This window comes from Eriocheir sinensis, chromosome 31 (assembly GCF_024679095.1).
Source record: "Eriocheir sinensis breed Jianghai 21 chromosome 31, ASM2467909v1, whole genome shotgun sequence".
Lineage (NCBI taxonomy): Eukaryota > Metazoa > Arthropoda > Malacostraca > Decapoda > Varunidae > Eriocheir > Eriocheir sinensis.
Window position 1 is genome coordinate 13,924,344 of NC_066539.1, and position 18,449 is coordinate 13,942,792.

Here is an 18,449-nt window from a genome sequence, read left to right on the forward strand (position 1 = left end):
GTTATATCCTCGGCAGTATCAGTGATCCTTTTTTTCCCACATGGAGGGCAAACATATCTCAATATTTATTCATAAATCCAATTCCACAAACTTTTATCCAAAAGGATTTTTTTCCGTCCTTACAGTGTGTGTCATTATTTGTGCACGGGCCTCAGATTAAAGCTTCATATTCTCTTATTGGTCTTATACATAGTACTTGGGTATATATTGTCTTCTGTACCACATAGTCATCCGTATTTGTAAAAAACTACTCATATTGGCTGAATTTGCTTACAGACTTCATACTTAGCCATCCATTATAGTTATCTGGGCTGGCGAAAACCATACATACATTCGGTGCTCTGGGTTGGTAGGCTGGCGACAACCATACATATAGTTTTTTTTTTTTCCTGCTAGTACCTGCAGCTTGTGCTCCAAAAGCGACTCTTTCCTCACACTAAATTGTGAGTGTTATTCTGTTAGCAGGTTAATAACAAAGTATGAGCGTTTCTAGACTAGCTTCAATCTTTAATACATTCGTTCACTGGTGACGTCCTCACCCCTTCAAGTTACGTAGCCTGGAAACACCGACATCTGCTGCCGATAAGTTGGCACCTCACGGCGCTCCCACACTGTGCCGATGTTCTCATTTTGACACAATTGTTTTAGTACCAGAAAAGTTTAGTATCTCATAAATTAACCACAACTCTGAAACATTTGTTGATTGTTTCACTGAATTATTAGTGTGAAACAATCGAAAAATTCCTATTTCTGCATTACAATAACATGGTTTATATTTCGCATGGGTGTCCTTGGAACTTAGGGCTGGGGTCATAGGGACGTGTCGAGTACTGTATATAAGGCTGTCGCCACCCCTTGCCCTCCGTATAGTTATCTACCCTGCAGCAGTCATGGTGAGCCGCCCGCACGCCCTGGCCACATCACAGGGCACCAACCTCCCTCAGGATGCCACACACCTGAATACGAACTGTAAGCCTGTTAATATATGTTTTTCACCCCCTATGCCGTCACTCCTCACCCGCGTGTTTCTTCCCGCCACAGAAGTGGTGCCTTGCGCTGGTCGCCGTGAGCCTCTGGGCTGTTGCCGCCGCCCAGACGGGAACGCAGTGTGCCTCTGAAATCTCTGCCCTGTGCCCTGCGGAGGATTCGGCAGGTGAGTGTACAGTCCTCCTGCAGTAGCTCGATGACTAATCTCTTCGTCTCTCACACCTAAGTTTTGGCCGCAATAGTACAGTATTATGAACATTGATCGCAATCTAGTATAACAAAGATCCAACGCATGATATTGTTGCTAGAATTTAACTTAATCTGCAAGATCATGTCGTACTCCCGCTGTTTGTCACACAGTATTTTTTTTTTTCGAACTTTCCTTTACGATAAGCAGGGGCTGGTGTTAGGCAGGTGTCGGTGCATGGTAGTGATAATGTTGCCTGACACCTGTTACCAGAAATGTGACTTTATCTTCCGCTGCAGATCCAGTGTTCCTGCCCGTGCCTGAAGATTGCGGGGAGTACTGCGAGTGTTCCAACGGAGAAGCGTGGCTCTTCTTCTGCCCGCCAGGAACACTCTTTGATGAAAAATTAAGTTACTGCTTGGTCGCCGACAGTGTGGACTGCGGCTCGCGTCCCATCCCCTAGTCGTGCAGCTTTGCGTCCTGAACGAGCCGCAGTCCGTTGAGATTAACAGTAAAATTGGAGACAGCGAAAACTATTTGATGTGCTGATGTTTCTGAACTCGCGTCAATAAAGCAGAAGTTTGCCGCCTCCCGTGTGTCTTGTGTCTCGCATTCGGGTACTATTTCTTTACCTAACTATACTGCTCGAAATATGGCTGAGAATGTTATATTTACCTTGCTGAGTGAATTCTGAGTAAACTACACACACACACAGGAGAGAGAGAGAGAGAGAGAGAGAGAGAGAGAGAGAGAGAGAGAGAGAATGCTGAATAACCGTTTTCCTCTCCCTCGCGACATCTCCGCTAGTAACCTCCCAATATTATTCCTTCTGCCTCTTTAGTGCTATCGCCGAGTTACAGGTTAAGTGGCTAGTCCTGATGATTGTTTTATTTTACTTTGCATGGCATTCGTCCCTTCCTTAACAACCTTGCTTTGAACCGAGTAGTAAGCGAAGGATTCATACATGCTTAGAGAAGGAATTATTATTGTATCTATACCAGAAATGTGTATAAGATCTCACGCAATAATACATTCTAAATTGCTAAAACTGAGGCAAAACTGTGGAGTGATAGGTTAATGAGAATCTAGACGAGACTTGGTACGTATTCACAGCCGCATCTGTCCCTCACATCATCTATTTCCAAAGGCCAAAAAAAAAAGTTATTCGGATTTTCATGAGTGTATTTTAGGCTCATGGTATAGAAGAAGGGTCACACTACCACCAGAGTCATAAAACTACCCCTGGAAACGCTCAAAACTCCCACGAAATCCTTGTTTAAGAATACGACTCTTTGAACCGAAAGTACCGAACAAAGGCCAAGGAGTTCGTGAGCAGAGGATTCGTTTCCGTGGGGTTGAGGGGCAGTCATTGTGAGGTGTTGGTGAGGGCGGTTGACAGTGTTCCCGGGTGAAGCTGAGTGAGGTAAGTCCCTTTATTAATGATGTCAAGATGTGTTTGTGATTCGTTAATGCACCAGAGATCAAGTAGGCTTAGATAACCGCTGCGTGCTGAAAAGAGAGAGAGAGAGAGAGAGAGAGAGAGAGAGAGGGAGATAGTTGGGACGTGTTATTGACTGGCCTTTACCACTGATCCTTATGGTAACTAGTGATGTAGAACCACCTGGGATATTTTGTGATTTTTTAAGCTACCAGAGTTACCGTAGACCCAAACTAACCGCCTTGTGTTGAGGAGAGGAGGAGATGGTTACTGTGTATTACTGACCGTCATTGACCTTGGAGCCTGAAGGGAACTAGTGTTGTATAAGCACTTGGGATATTAAACGATTTGTCAATGCACCAGATACCGTAAGGCTTAGATAATAGACGAGTGCTGGAGAGAGAGAGAGAGAGAGAGAGAGAGAGAGAGAGAGAGAGAGAGAGAGAGAGAGAGAGAGAGAGAGAATTACATATAGAATTACATAGATAACCAGACCACACAGGCCCTAAGGCCCAAAGTAGGTGGTCTGTCCTAAACCTAAGTGACAGTTGTATTGCGGCCACCATGGTGTTGAAACTGACCTAGTGAACATTTAGATGGAGGAGATAGCGGTCAAGATTATTCTTAAACGATGCAGTCAAGTTACACTGCACCTCTGATGGTGGTAATCTGTTCCAATCTCGAATGACAGCATTAGGGAAGAAGAATTTTGCGCAATCTGAATGAACTTGTCTACATTTGAGTTTAGCACCATTATTTCTCATTCATGTCGAATCATCCATCACAAACAGCTTGGTCGGATCCACGTTGGTAAAACCGTTAAGTATTTTAAAGCACTCGATCAGTTTTCCTCCGAGGTGGCGTTTTTCAAGAGAAAACGGGTTTAGACATGACAGCCTTTCCGTGTAGGGTTTGTTTCATAATGAAGGAATCATCTTGGTTGCTCTACGCTGAACACCTTCTAATTTAGCAATGTCTCGCATGGTGGGGAGACCAAAACTGCACGGCATACTCCAAATGAGGTCTGGCGAAACTATTATACAAAGGTAGTATAACATCTTTATTCTTGAATGAAAAATTTATCTTAATCAAACCGATCATCAGAAAGAGAGAGAGAGAGAGAGAGAGAGATGGTTACGATGGCTGGCACTAAACTGTGAACTGGAGAGTAACTTTAATATCTAAGCACTAGAGATATTTTCCGAACCTAAATATGGAGTGGATATATCTCTTAACCTTACTCAATAAGAGATGTGAGAGAATAACTGGGCCAAAAGTTACTGCGGTGTGGAAAAGGGACAAATCTTTAGTCATATTAAACCCGATAAGTAAGAGATCGTCCAGTCAAAAACCTCAAATGACTTTATTGCTACGTATAACTGACACACACAGAAATTGGATGTTACAATCACACATTCATTTCCCGTATATCACAAGCAGGTAAATACACACCCACCATTTATCCATCTGTCACATGACCTGTTAACTCTTATGTCCATATAGGTAAAAGTCAGTAGTATAATGTGTCTGTTTGCTGATGGGCATTACCTTATAAACATGACTTGTCTTGTCTGCCCAGGTTATCACACTAACTTTGTGCCCTAGAACCCACTGATGCTTGTCTTACATCATTCCTTGCATTCTTGTCCAGGTGAAGTACTGTCAGCATGTCGCCAATTATCCTGAGGGCAGTGGCGAGGTCTCTACCAATATTCTCAGCCAGGAAGTTGGTGCCCTGTGTGGCTGTGAGGTCGTCATTTACTACGCCAACCCCTCGAGCTGCTGCCAGGGATGTCTCCTTTGATGAACCAGTGAAGAAAAACATCCCAAAGCAGGAGTGAGTGATAGCTAAGGACTGGTTGACAAATTCATCTAAGCCATAAGGAAAAAATGCTTCTAAGCTTTGTATAAATGGAAAAAGTGCCTAGTGAGGTTGAGTTTCATCTAATCCACAAATAAAAACTACTAAAAAACTTTCATATATTTAGGGAGACTTTCACCTACACTCAAAGTAAAGACCACCTGGTGTTTCAGTCAAGGTGGTAACGATGGAGAAGTGACCTGGAGCTGGGAGGCGTCGCGGGAGCAGATGATGATGGCAGAGGGCCACCTGCACGGCACACGGTGGCTGGTGGTTGGCTGGCGGCTCAGCACCGACTTCACCCTCGGGCATGATTTCTTTGACTCCCTGGTGGATACCCTCACCCAGTAAGTAATGGAGGATTCAAAGCCAATAAGTTATAATAATAAGGTCAATAATAATAATAAGTTTGCAGTTCGTAGCATACCAGTTAGCACTCAAATCAGGCCAATTAGTAGCTACTGAAATCAGATCAATTAGTATTCACATCAGAAGAAAAAGCCACTGTGACAAATTAGTACATTTCAGGGGGTACCTTTTCGTTAAGTTGCTCAAAAATTTCAATGACTATACTATTTTCATGACTGATTTTGCCGATGTAAATTTGAGTTGGTCGCAAATTTCACCGACAAAACTCTTTTCCTTACCCATACTTTTATAAGACTCGCAATGCTTTCCATCACAAGTTGCTTTCTCTCAGGGAACTTAGTTATCATTTGAGGTTATTATCAGAGGATACATGACTACTAGTTTTGGCTTTTATTCAGTAGCTTTAACTTCACATAACCAACTTCACCTTGCCTTTCGTCCTTCCAGCAAGTTGGGCCCGCTGCGAGGTGTGATGCGGTACAGGCTGGGGAAGCCGTGGGTGTGTGAGCTTCCGTCACCACTAAGGGATGTGCAGGTGGGTGGGAGCCGCTGAGTAATCTAAACGTGGCTGGCTGTGTTCCTAGAGTTTTCCACAGCACGACGTTTATGACGACTAGCGGTGTTTGCATTCTCTACACTGGGAGCATGTGAGTAATGTAAACGCGGCTGGCTGTGTCCCTAGAGTTTTTCCATGGTACTACTATCATGATTTTGCCATGAACATACTATTTGTCGTGAGGGCATTGGAAACTCGGCGCAATCTGATGGAATTCTTGCTGAAAAAACTTCTGCTGATCAATCTGATGGTATTAAATGTGGCAGGAGATTTACTGAGAATTTACATTGTTGAAATAAAGGTTAATATTTTGCCTATAACACAGTTGAAATGGCAGAATTTGCTCTTTACTACACTCCCACCCGTCCTCTACATGTAACGAAACACACGAGAAATTAATCAAGACAAGGAAAGGTTTGCCGGCGCCGGGGATCGAACCCGCGACCAGCGTAATGGGAGAGCCATTCCTTTACCAGTCGGCCAAAGAGGTACCCCCCTGGCTAAGTGGGTTATGGGAGGCTCGTCCATCAGGCAAGTCGTGTCACTACACACTGTCAACCAAAACTGTCTCGTGAATAAAATGTGAGCTTTGACTGATACTTTGGAAACATGTTGCAAGAGAGCAAGTGTGATTGGCAGACAGTTTCCATGAGAGCCAGAGAGGAATTCAGCCAAGCAACAGAGGAACACTTCATTTCAATAGACTACTACAGTCGAAATAGATTTTGCCAGATATAGGCTTTTTTAGGTGTCTATTGTCTTTAAAAAGCATGACCTGAGGTATCATAATGGTCTAAGGGGGTCATAAACTGCATTAAACAGCAGAACCAAATTTTAACAGTGATTTTCAGTGGCCCACTATTGTGTTTTTTTAAGCTGATAGCAGTGACGGGCCAAATTTTTGCCATGATATAAACCCCAAAAGATTCGGTGATGCATAAACTGATTACAAATGCATTAATATACATATATGATTAAATGGTTTGCATGAGTGATGCTTTTTTCTTATTAATTCACTGAGAGGGGCCTTTAAGAAGCATGATCCCCGCAGCTACCAGGTTAAACAAGGTCTGGTTTACTCAGTCACATAGTTTTTTTTTATTGCAATATCAGACAAAGAGGTTTAGAAGTTGCCTGTCTTAGGTGTGGGTGGACCAGCATCATGTGTCAAGTCAATGATCTATGCACTTGCCTTCCAGTTCCTTGAAGATGACCCTGAAACAGTACAGCAGAAGGTGGACAGCTTGTGCAACACTGAGGCAGGATACACCAAAACTCCCTTGTGGAGGCTCCTTGTGACCCCAGCTTCCAAGGTCAGTTTCTCACCCTTCTGCTCCCTGTATGGTCAAGAGTATGATGTTTACTTCCGCTTTCATCATGCATTTATGGACCAGTCGTCAATGGCTTTCTGTCTCGAGTGCTTTGCAAATGTCATTCACCAAGCTTCCAAAGGGGAGTACATAGACTATAAGGCTCAGCTAGGCGTGCACGTGTCTGGCAATGAAGGGAACAGGTTGCGAGAGGCCGTCAACCAATTCCTCACAAGTGATCCTCATGCACTGGAGAAGAAGAAAAGCAGTATTAAGGCCTGCAGCAGAATCCCCTTGATTCTGGAGGCCTTCCATCCGCCCGGTGGCACCCCATGCTCCAAGCACATCCACAGGTGTCTCCTTCCGGGTGTGTTTAAGAAGTTCCTGGACCAGTGTCATAAGTCTGAGTTGATGGCTGACGCCTGTTTGCAGGCAGCCATCAACACTGGCCTGGTGGAGTTGGTAAAGAAACACGGCTTGAAGCGAGAAACCTACCACATCAGCATGACTTGGAACTGTGACCTGCGCCGTTTTATTCCGCCTTACCAGAGGGATGTGTTGGGCTTCCACCAGACCCCAGTCGTGTACCTCATGCCCACCCCCGCCACCGCCTGTGATATATTTTGGTCCTATGCAAAGAGACTGAATGAACAGCTGCATCTTTTCTACATGTCCGGGGAAGACTTCCAACAGCATGTGCTTTCTTTTCTAATGGAAGATCTTGTCCGCCCTGAAGACTATTACAACAACAAGCCATTTCCTGTCATGGATTACGCCTTCGTCAATGGTGGTGACCTCTCACCCATGATCCGTGCACACAGCAACCAGTTTTCAATATCTGACGTGTACATGATGTCCAGTGCCCACAAGTGCCACTACGCTATGTGTCACCAAATGAATATGTACAATGGTGCCTTCTATTACACCCTGAGCTATAACACCTCGTACGTACATGACGACACTGCCAATAAGTTAATGGATAACGTTTTGTCAGTCATTGAAACTGCCTAGGGTGGGTGTGGTTGAGCATTTGTGAAGAACAAAGCGAGTGGATGGAATCATAACGAAGGTACTGCAGGGAAACCAACACCTGCAAATACAAAAACTTCATAGGTGCAGCCCCAGTTAGTATTCAGATGCAGAAAACTACTACAGGAAATAGAGATATCTGGGGCTTAGAAATGAATTTGTGAAGCTTGATCATTGAAATTATATTATAGTTAGATTTTAGCCATTTGTTTCTTTTATAAAATGATTGATATTGAAGTTGGTATATGGCCTTAGTAAATTTTATATTTGTTTCCAATTCTAATATTCAAGGTCTGAGGGTCCTGTATTCCCCGCCACAAAGAGTGAAATGCTGAGGTGCACTATTTTTTTTTATAGTTGACATGAGGAGATGGATTTGTGGAGAGCTAACTGTGCTTGTTTCCAGCTGTGACATGTAGGCCGAGAGGCTGAAGAAGTGGTTTTAGGAGATCGAGTGTTTGTTCAAGGCAATATTTTGTTTTGAATGGCTGAAAAATTTATGCTGAAGAATTACTGAAATTTTGAGGAAATAATTGTCAAAGCTGAGATACTTAAATTGCCACAAACTTACTCCTGTAAAATTTAATTGCCTGTAAATTTTACATTCCCTTTTAGACAATAAATATGTGAACTTTTTTCCTTCTATCACAAATAAAAGTTGACCCTTGTTTTCCAGAGCAAGGTTCCAACACCAAAAGTAGGCAGCAGGACCCGTGCTGTTAAGCGTAGCCACAGCCAAGACTAGATAGGTGAGTAGGAAGTGAGTCACTTGGTCTGATGGTATTCACAAAACTTGCATCTTTGCAGACTACTTTCTTTACCTTAACTTTCCCAACTAAAAAAAAAATTGCCTTGCTCTGAATGTGGAAGTGGAACAATTGTACAGCATAATATAAGCAGTGCCTGGTTAAGGTGGCAGTCAGGATCATGGAAGCTAGAAGAATAAATAACATCTGGGGCAATGGGCCAGCCCACCGATGGTTACTGAACCTTTGCACTACAATACATCAACACAAGAACAGAAGCAAATCAATTAGCACTCACGAAGGAGCTGTTGATTACTAAGTGGGATGTTGAAGGACTCGGAGGTGAAGAACCAAGTGCTAAAGGGGATTCCCCCCCTAATGTAGGTAAAACTAAACGAAAAAAAATCTTGTGCTAAAGTTCCCCCAAACATACTGAGTTTTTATCAAGAGTTTAATGCCTGCTCAGACATACCTTTGTTGATTTATGGATTGATCCAGTCTACACTTCCTGAACATTATTTTATTAAGGGAGCCACATCCCATTTAGTCACTTTATGGCATGGATAAGTGACTATCTGAAGATCATTTCCCTCACTCATCAAGTTCCCCCAAAAAATGATAATGAATTTTTCAAGGTAAAGAAACTTAGAACAAACAGCATCATGCACCATCAGCAGTACAGTTTCCATCAAGCATGTTGTCACCTTCGGTAAGAAAGAAAGGGAAATGAGACAACAGACACGTAGACTGTGTGGTGTGCTTAAAGTTGTACAGTTGATAAAACTGTCTGAAGGTGAATTCTAAAGTGTTTTACATAAAAAATTACCTCTTATTGTTCAAGTGCAGTGTTCTTACATCTTTTTTTTTTTACACAGCATACACACAAGTGCAATGAAAAGATGAGTATTTGAGCACATTATGATACTGAACTGTTGGCATTTACTTCTTGCATGGTATTGGTTACTTCATCTGCAAGACATGTGTAAATAACATTATTCACAAAGACTAGGAATTCCATGTCACTTGAATTGAGGGTGCACTGCTTTCTGACACCAGGATCTCTTATAACATTGGTATGAGGCAAATCAAAATGACATAGAAAATCAAACATTTACTCTACATCTGGAACATGACTCCAAAAACAAAGTCCAAAAAATTGAAATTACATATCACAACTTCACTGAGTAAGTGAACAAATACAAAATATTTCTTTCAGCATATGATCCAGTAATAAAGAAAATTTGCTTCCCAAAAAAGAGCTTTGTCATAATAAATATCTGATGAGTCCACACTCTAAACTTGTTCTCAAACTCCTTCTCCAGCCAACATATGTGCCACTTGTACTCCTGACTGGCAGGTCACCCAAGAGGGAACATGATGCTTGACAGAAAACTAGGTATTGAGGCAGACCAACCCTTCATGGCTTGGCTTGCCAGGGTGTGTTGCTTTGGGCTCATAACTACCTTACAGGGATCATTGATCATCATCAGCAGCAGCAACCACTGACTGAACACAACAAGGCAAATAATCACTTTATATACTCAAGAGTATAAGAAGCAAAAGAGAAAAATACATTATTACATTTTTGCTAACAATAATGTGATTTCAAATGAATATTCAGTTTGTCATACAATATATGTATGCCAAACTTTACTAAATTCAATAAGATCTTAGTTTTCTCCTGACAACCATCCAGTCAAATTATGCCACATCTAATTAACCTGGTAGCAGCAGGGATTATGTTTCTTAATGGTCCCTCAAAGTGAGAAAAATGAGAAAAAATCATCACTCACACAAACTATTTCATAATATATATCAAAGTATTTGTGATCAGTTTATGTATCATCCATTTTGGGGGGTTAAAATCATGGCACAAATTCGGCCCGTCGCTGCTACCGGGTTAAAGTAAAAAGTACCTAAGCTGCCTCACCAGACAGGTTTTACTGTTACTTGCGTAGTATTTAGGAGTCTGCCGTATCAAACAGGTGTTCACAGCAACACCTAGGAATAACATCAGTAATGCAGGCGGCCTTGAAGTCTTAGTATGGGACTGAATGAATGTTCGTAAACAGGAAATTCAAAATTAATTTGACCTTATGGAATGGTTCGTAAGAAAGTTAAATAGTGATTATCTTACCGTTTTATCCTATCAAATCATATTTTTGCTGTGTGAATAACTATGTATTTATTTATTGACCCAGGTGAGCCAGTGTCCAAGTGTACAACAACACACATGAACTGTTCCTAGTGTGGAGCTGCCGGGACCTGCTCCAGCTGGCAACACTGCTGGAGGCAAGAAAAACACACTCCTTGGCACCACCGACAGTGTGGGCAGGCCTTAATGCAACATGCAGGTAGTGTGGTTTAAAAATAAGTAAAGGTTGAAATAAGAATCTATCAAAGCTTTAGAATCCCCTTTAGTTGTTGAATAAGTCTCCTCTTAGCATAAAGGACTGGTTTAATATACAATTCTTGTAAACCTGATTCAGAGAACTTGCTTCAAAATTCTGACTGTCACCTGCTACTCTGCATATTATCTGGTATGAGAGAAGATAAATAGCTTGACTGAATCTCAACTGTGTCATATTTCATAATGGCTGCCCTGAGTGGTGTCAGAACAGCCTCATCTTAACATAAACTTTAAAGACAGAGTGGTGGTGTAGTTAAATTAATTTTGTTCTGCAAAATATTTTTACTCTCATTCCTTACAACAGATCCTGTAACAAACTGGCATCCACCTGCAGGAGCTACTTGAAGGAGTAGCAGTGAAAGTCCTGACTGGCTCATACACTGCCTGTGCAACCAGTCCCTCCCTTTCCCTGGCCACACACTGGACAGGTAAGGCCGAGGCCAGACCACTCAGGCAGGGGCAGAAAATCTTGATCTTAAGTACATATAACAAACACAATGATGAGCAGAATACTGGAATAAGAGAAGTGTTTGTGCTCCTGACCTGACGTGATGGCCTTGCTGTAGTCACAAGTTACTTTTGCAAATCTTAATATTTGTATATACAAAATAATAGTTTTTTATGTTTAAAGGCAAACATGCTGTATTTTTTTATACCTAATGAAATATCTATCAAATAGATGTTATCACTTTGCTGACATAATAAATTACTACCTTTAAAATGTGTGCTTCTCCAGACAGAGTAAAGCAACTTGTAGAGTCAAGACATCAAGATTTCACTGTGGTCATACCTTCTGGTCACTGATAAATCTCCCTCAAAATTGCTACAGGAACAAACACACATCCAATTTATTTTCATATTTAAATATTTAATCTACCAATTAACGTATAAAACACAAGAATTTGAGTACTTACAAAATGCACACACAACACAAACTTCCATTCTGAGTACTTCATTGGACTAGATTTGGAGAGGTCAATCATGTGCAGTCACACATAAAAAAATATAATTATTCCGTGGCTCTATGACTTAGAAATGCTTTAAATAATTATGCAATGAACAGTGACTTTGTCGTGCAGGACTTGAGCTCCTGAGGCAAGGACTAGGAGAGCTAATGTCAGGAGCCTCACTCAGGAAGTCGAGGGTCATTTCAATGAAAATGACCTCTGACCTGCTTATGGAGCCCTAAAAAAGCACTGCTCCAAGCTTCCCTCCCAGGTGAGCACTATCTAAACAGCCTTGTGAATGAGCAGAGAGCTCACTGAGCTGAGTACTTTGAGCAGCTATGCATGGCAGACCCTCCAAGGCAGCTACCAGCTGCTAGGTTGAAAATGGTGAATGCCGATTCACCCATTGACATAACTCCACACATTCTTGACGAAGTCTGAGAGGATGTGGCAAAGTTGAGGGATGCAAAGGAAGCTGCTTTTTGTAAGATAAGTGCAGAGCTGCACAGAGCTGGAAGTTAGGCCATCATCTGTGAGTTGCAAGCAGTCTTTACAACCATTTGGCAATATGGCACTATTCCTCCTAACTGGAAGAGGGAGTTGGTCATCCCCCTCCTTTTTTTTCATGTTTCGGCCTATGGCAGCAATAAGCCATCTTGGTGGAGCTTGATGATCTTCCCCAGCCTGTTGTGGTGCAGGCAAGTGTTTATCGAGGCGCCATCTTGCTTGGCTCATGCTGTCCCCTGGAGCTCATCCTTGAGCCTCTCTTTGAGAGAGAATCTAGAGTCTGGGTTGCTGGGTGGTCTTCAGGACAGCATGTGAGTAGTCTTAAGGCCCGTCCACACAATCGAGCAGTGCCGTCGACCACAGGCGAGCGGTCTGACCTCTGAAAAACTTGCTTGTATCCGCTGAAAACTTAGTAGTTTTTCAGCGGGCACAAGCGGTAAGCCCGTCAACAGGCAGACCACTCGCCTTAGCTCGACGGCACTGCTCGATCGGGTGGATGGGCCTTAAGGCCACTCAGCAGTGACTGAAAAATCCCAGCTGTGGCAGCAGGCAGGACTCGAACCCACATCTTCCTGGACATGGTGCTGGCACCCTAACCACTCAGTCACCTCCTCCTCTTGGGAAAGGGAAAGGGAGCCACCAGACTTGCAACAACTACCATGGAATTATGATGCTGAATGAGCCAGGCAATGTCAAGCAAGGTGCTTGCCAATCCATTATTGATGCAGCTTCTTTCCTCCTGAATGTAGGAGTGATGCAGAGCTGTGTCCTCGCCCCAATCACTTGTTGACACTAGCAAAGAATGAGTATTAGGCAGACTTGTGGATCAGTGTCATTGTGCAACATCTATTGTCAACATCAAGGTCATCAACCTTGTTTTTGCCGATGATGCAGTAATCCTTGGGGAGACACTGGCGGTCTCTAGTGAGATGCTGATCCACAGGTGCTTAGAGACGCTGTGCACTGTTGTTAAAGAGTATATACAGCTCAAGCATGGATGTAAGGCTCATGTCTTCTGCCACCACCACTGAGTATGATGTTGCCAGGAGCCACCAGTGGACCAGTGGACATCCAGGTGTCAAGTGTACACTATTTTTGCAGGACAGACTATCCCAGTTAAATAGCAATGGGTACACAATTTATTTTGTGCAAGGATATCCCACAGTTCATTGGCAACAGCTATGAGATTTTGTGCAAGCATACCGTGAATGGAATGTCAGTCTATCAACGCAATGCCCCAAAAATGGCAAAATGGAGAACTGGGAGTCTCAATTTTGGGGCAGAGTCATTATGAACATATGTTGTGTCATTAATTAACATTGCCTTACGCTTACAGATTGCGGCCCACGGCACCACACCATCTGCAGAGGCGTCAGCCCCCAAGACACCACCAGCATCACTGAACATAAGAACATAAGAACCCAGGGAGACTGCAAGAGGCCGGGTGGCCTACACAGGGCAGCTCCAGAATCCCCCCCACTACTCACGATGGGTGAGGTGTAGTTTCAGGGGTTACAGGTAGAGGCTTGATCCTCGTTATACCGGCAGTACTATGCACGTACCAGTACCCTGTCACCTTACTGCACCCACACCTCACTGCCACCTGTCGTCCTCGTCCATGTAGCTATCCAGTCTACTCTTAAAACAAGCTATCGTCCCTGCACTAACTATGTGATTGCTGAGTCTATTCCATTCCCCCACCACCCTATTACTAAACCAATGCTTGCCTATATCTCTAAAAGAGAATATTTTTAAGAAATGCTCACCCGCCGCCTCAGTTACCACCTTACAAGTGGAGCCCCAAGAAGACACTTCCAAGAAGTTCACGGCAACACCCTCACAAGAAATTACTTAGAAGAAGGTACAGAAATAATTGATAGATGCACAGACAACAGACGCCTGCAAATTTTAAAAGCCCTGTACATCAAAGTGCTCAATCCCAACTATAACCGCCCGGCCCTTCCCGAAAAAAAAAAATAGCCGCCTCCGGCCCTTTAGGGGTTAAACATCCAGTCGACAGACCTGCAGGCCCTCCCGAGCTACCGGAGGGGCAGAGTTAACTCCAACAACCAATCACAGCTCACTGCGCATCACGCACCCAGAATCCTGAGCCCAGCCAGCGCTTAAAAGAGCGGCGTGCGGCCAGTCCACTTCATTTTACCTCTCACCGCTAAGGAAGAAACATCAAGTGCTACTGAAGAATGGTCCAGGACCCAAAATCGCGATATAGCCAACAGCCAAACGATGACCAACTTCAGTGAAGTCATCAATACTCTTACAAAAGAGAATAAGATTCTTATAAGACTAAAACAGAATATTCTTAAGAAAATAATCAATGCTGAATTAGCCATCACATTCAATGAAACATGCATAAAAGAGAATCTCCTGCCCATATACACCCTGAATAAAAAATAAAAAAAATAAAAAATAAAATATATATATATATATATATATATATATATATATATATATATATATATATATATATATATATATATATATATATATATATATATATATATATATATATATATATATATATATATATATATATATATATATATATATATATATATATATATATATATATATATATATATATATATATATATATATATATGCCACAGGATGCTGCCACACAGTATGTTTGCAAACCACACAGTCACAAATTCCCCCCAGCCACACACGAGGCATCTAGGACCAGAAGCACCACCTCAGAATAGTATGCCATTCTCTTCCCCATACTTTTCTCTGTCCCATGGTGTATTTACTGGACCCATTCAGGTCCAGGTATAAATAAAAAAGATAAACTTTGTGCCTTCGTTTCTCTTTTTAACCCCTTGACTATAGATTTCCTTCAAGAAAACATCATCCAAAACGGTCGGGAATACATGTAGGGTGCTGGACCAACTGCTCTAGATCATTGAGGATAGCAAAGTTGTAGGCTTGTTCACCAGGCTGGTCAGTGAAAGAGGATGAAAGCCAAAGCTGGTGGTGAACATCAAAATCTCCTAGGATGGAAATTTCAGCGAAGGGAGAGTGGGTCAAGATGTGCTCCACTTTAGAGTTCAAATAGTCAAAGAATTTTACATAGTTAGTAGAGTTAGGTGAAAGATAAACAGCACAGATGTATTTAGTAATAGAATGACAATGAAGTCTTAGCCAGATGATGGAAAATTCTGAAGAATCAAGGTTGTGGGCACGAGAGCAAGTGATGTCGTTGCGCATGTAGGTGCAACATCCAGCTTTGGATTGAAATTTAGGATAGAGATAGTAGGAGGGAACAGAGTAGAGATTGCTGTCAGTAGCCTCAGAAATCTGTGTTTCGGTGAGGAAGAGAAGGTGAGGTTTAGAGGATGAGAGATGGTGTTCCACAGAATGAAAATTAGAACGAAGACCACGAATGTTGCAGAAATTGAGAAGAAAGAGGTTCAAGGAGTTATCAAGACACCTCTCGGGTCAGCAGCCAGAAGGGGAGTCCTCCCTGAGGGAATTTGTGGTCCCCCCCAGGCAGGGACTCCGAGACATGATGTAGGTGTGCCATTTTGAAATTTGAGTTTTGGGAAAAGGTGTATATGTTGTGTGAATGTAGTGTGGTGTGGATAGAGAGAGAATCTGTCTTTAGAGAGCATGCTGAACTACTCTCCGGTGTTGGTGAGACAATAGGGAAACGGTTAGTGAGGACATGGGCAGGGTCTTTGGAGGGCTTCAGCTCCCTTCTCACCTCCCATATATACCTCACCGGGAGTGGCTTGCGCCCGTTCGGTAGGTGTCTTCCTACCTACTCCAGCCAAATATATATATATATATATATATATATATATATATATATATATATATATATATATATATATATATATATATATATATATATATATATATATTGCAAGAAATTTTGGAGCCTTTTTTGACCTGAACTCAATTTTGGATGGGAAAAGAATATGCCAGAGTGGCTGGGGGCTCAGAGCAATACAGGACTCTGTCACAAAGGACTAGAGCCCTTCCGAGGAGGGATAAGAAGTACATCAGAGATCTTGCTGAGGATACTGAGGGTTGTCTAAATGCAAACAACCTTAGACCTACCTTTCAAGCTGTGAAGAAGCTCTACTCGAAATCCACATCTTGATGAGTTCTATCCGAATGACTGATGGGAAGTTAGTATCAGATGTGAATGGGTACCGGGCTCATTGGGGCGAGTACTATGGGCAGTTGTATAAGGTAGAGCCCCCAAGCGGACATCTCCCTCGAGCTTGATTGCAGGTGTATCAGCTTAAAATATCTAACTTCAGGGCATACATGTATGACAGCTGATGGCATTCATGATCATATTGATTGAACCTTGAAGAGAAAGGGAAATATATATAAATTAGATGACTTAAAAAATGTGATTCAAACCTCTGTCAAGCAACTGGAGGTTCTTGATATCAACAAGGAGGAACATTTCTTCAAAATTCTGGCAATCAATATTCATAGAACAAGATCAATGGAGGACACAACTGGTGATTTGCCATACCTGGAATCTCTTATAGATGTCAAATTTGAGAAAGGAGCAGTTGGATTTCATTACAAGACTTTCAAAGAGCATGGACTGAATATTACAGTGCAGCAAGGCAATATCACTCACTGTTACATTAGCAAATGAGAGCACAGAAATTTGTAAAAATTTGGAGGGTAATTTTGCTTTGTGGGAGGTGATGATGTCACAGTGGAGGTGTAACAAGGACTGAGAGCAAGACAGGGGTGCAGGGTAGCAGCCCAAGGGAGAGGACAAGGCTGCAGCAAGAAGCAACTGGTGACAAGATTGAGCTTGCTCTTGCATGGGAAACAAGTGATGCCATGAATGACTCAAGTTTATGGTGGTGGTGACCATGAATTCAATATAGGGAAAACCCTTTTCTTCACTGGAAAATCTGCCATTTTGCAAATTACAAATATGGGGGGTCACCTGTACACGTTTATGGTGGTTTGGGCTGTCATTTGTTAGTCACTCAAAAATCCCTTGTCAAAACAGATTATATAACTTTATATGCAAAAATCTAAGTACAGTATATGACGGCTTATAAGACGCACCCCCTAATTTGGGCAGGCATTGAAAAAAAATATATAATAAACAGGTTTAAACTATGAGTGCGAGGTGAAGATTTTTCATCTGACATTCGTAGCCCTCCCCACTATGAGGTCATTTTCAAGTTTCAAATGTATTCAGATCCTTATTAAATCCAACATTTTCTCCTATGGTCAGTTTCAAAGAACTCGGGCCTCTGGTAAATCCTGCAGTTCTGAAGGATCCTCCTAAGAGTACTTACGAGGATGTGGTCAATCTCCTTACCTACCCCTCCAGCATCGCTATACCAAGTCCAGCGGTGCAGCTGTGGTCTCTGGTACCAGGAACCTGCAATTCTCAACCTCCTGGATCTTGCAAAATTCACAAGGAAAGAGCTGTTGATGTTCCTGGTACCAGAATCATGGGGACTAACAGATAGCTCATAGCCAATCCTGTCAGTGCCAGTAGTATCATTGAAGTCGCCCAAGACAATATGTGTGTCCCGGGGAGGGCACTGATCTAATACGGAGTTGAGTGTGGCGTAGAACATCCCCTTCTCTTCTGTTTTACAACCTCGGTAGGAGCGTACACTGCAACAAGAGACATGAAACCCAGTGTGTGCTTCAGTCTCACTCGCATTTTATGCTCATCAACTAGAGCAACCTCAACCACAAATGGCAGCAATTGACTGGAGATGCCCATAGCTACCCCCTTGAGATGGAAGCCATTGCTCGTGCCAGACCAGTAGTAGGTGTACCCCCCTTACTGATCTCACCACTGCCAGGCCTTCTCATCTCATAGAGTGCCACTATGTCCACCCTCAGCCTTCTGAGCTCATTTGATAGATAAGGCAGTCGATCATCGTCTGAGAGGCTCTGGACGTTCCAGGAGCCCAAACAAAGAGCACTCTGAAGGTTAACCCCACGCCTGGGACTGCAGGCGGGCCCAGCCTCTGCACCACCCCGGCCACCCCCAAAACAGAAAGAGGTAAGTGTATCTAAAATAAACAAAATTATTTCCTTATAAAGATTTTGCTGACACAAATGCTTATAAGCATA

General features: G+C 42.6%; 2 protein-coding genes across 7 annotated transcripts; both read left to right on the forward strand.

Moving 5' to 3' along the window:
* Window positions 1–849: 849 nt before the first annotated feature.
* LOC127005923 (uncharacterized) lies at window positions 850–1,763 on the forward strand. Its single transcript, XM_050875323.1, has 3 exons — window positions 850–893; window positions 1,042–1,153; window positions 1,474–1,763. Exons 1-3 carry the CDS (start codon window positions 891–893, stop codon window positions 1,635–1,637), a joined length of 279 nt encoding a protein of 92 aa, XP_050731280.1. The 5' UTR covers window positions 850–890; the 3' UTR covers window positions 1,638–1,763.
* A 158-nt stretch (window positions 1,764–1,921) lies between these two features.
* LOC127005922 (uncharacterized) lies at window positions 1,922–14,291 on the forward strand. 6 transcript variants are annotated; one of them, XR_007758981.1, is made up of 8 exons: window positions 1,942–2,597; window positions 4,264–4,449; window positions 4,647–4,820; window positions 5,290–5,377; window positions 6,598–6,711; window positions 8,414–10,837; window positions 11,198–11,321; window positions 13,684–14,291. XR_007758981.1 is itself a non-coding variant. In XM_050875322.1 (7 exons), exons 2-6 carry the CDS (start codon window positions 4,280–4,282, stop codon window positions 8,480–8,482), a joined length of 615 nt encoding a protein of 204 aa, XP_050731279.1. In that variant the 5' UTR covers window positions 1,944–2,597; window positions 4,264–4,279; the 3' UTR covers window positions 8,483–8,486; window positions 10,685–14,291. The 6 variants fall into 6 exon arrangements, 3 of the variants coding, with proteins under 3 accessions (XP_050731277.1, XP_050731278.1, XP_050731279.1); XR_007758980.1 differs by having other exon boundaries at window positions 8,414–11,321; XR_007758979.1 differs by having other exon boundaries at window positions 11,198–14,291.
* Window positions 14,292–18,449: the final 4,158 nt, after the last annotated feature.

Bases quoted from the DNA above. Each gene is read 5' to 3' on its own strand.
- LOC127005922 (XM_050875320.1), top strand. From the start codon at position 4,280: ATGTCGCCAATTATCCTGAGGGCAGTGGCGAGGTCTCTACCAATATTC. The intron at 4,821-5,289 runs GTAAGTAATGGA...TCGTCCTTCCAG, and splicing joins CTGGTGGATACCCTCACCCA to CAAGTTGGGCCCGCTGCGAG. The intron at 5,378-6,597 runs GTGGGTGGGAGC...CTTGCCTTCCAG, and splicing joins CACCACTAAGGGATGTGCAG to TTCCTTGAAGATGACCCTGA.
- LOC127005923 (XM_050875323.1), top strand. The intron at 1,154-1,473 runs GTGAGTGTACAG...CTTCCGCTGCAG, and splicing joins CCCTGCGGAGGATTCGGCAG to ATCCAGTGTTCCTGCCCGTG.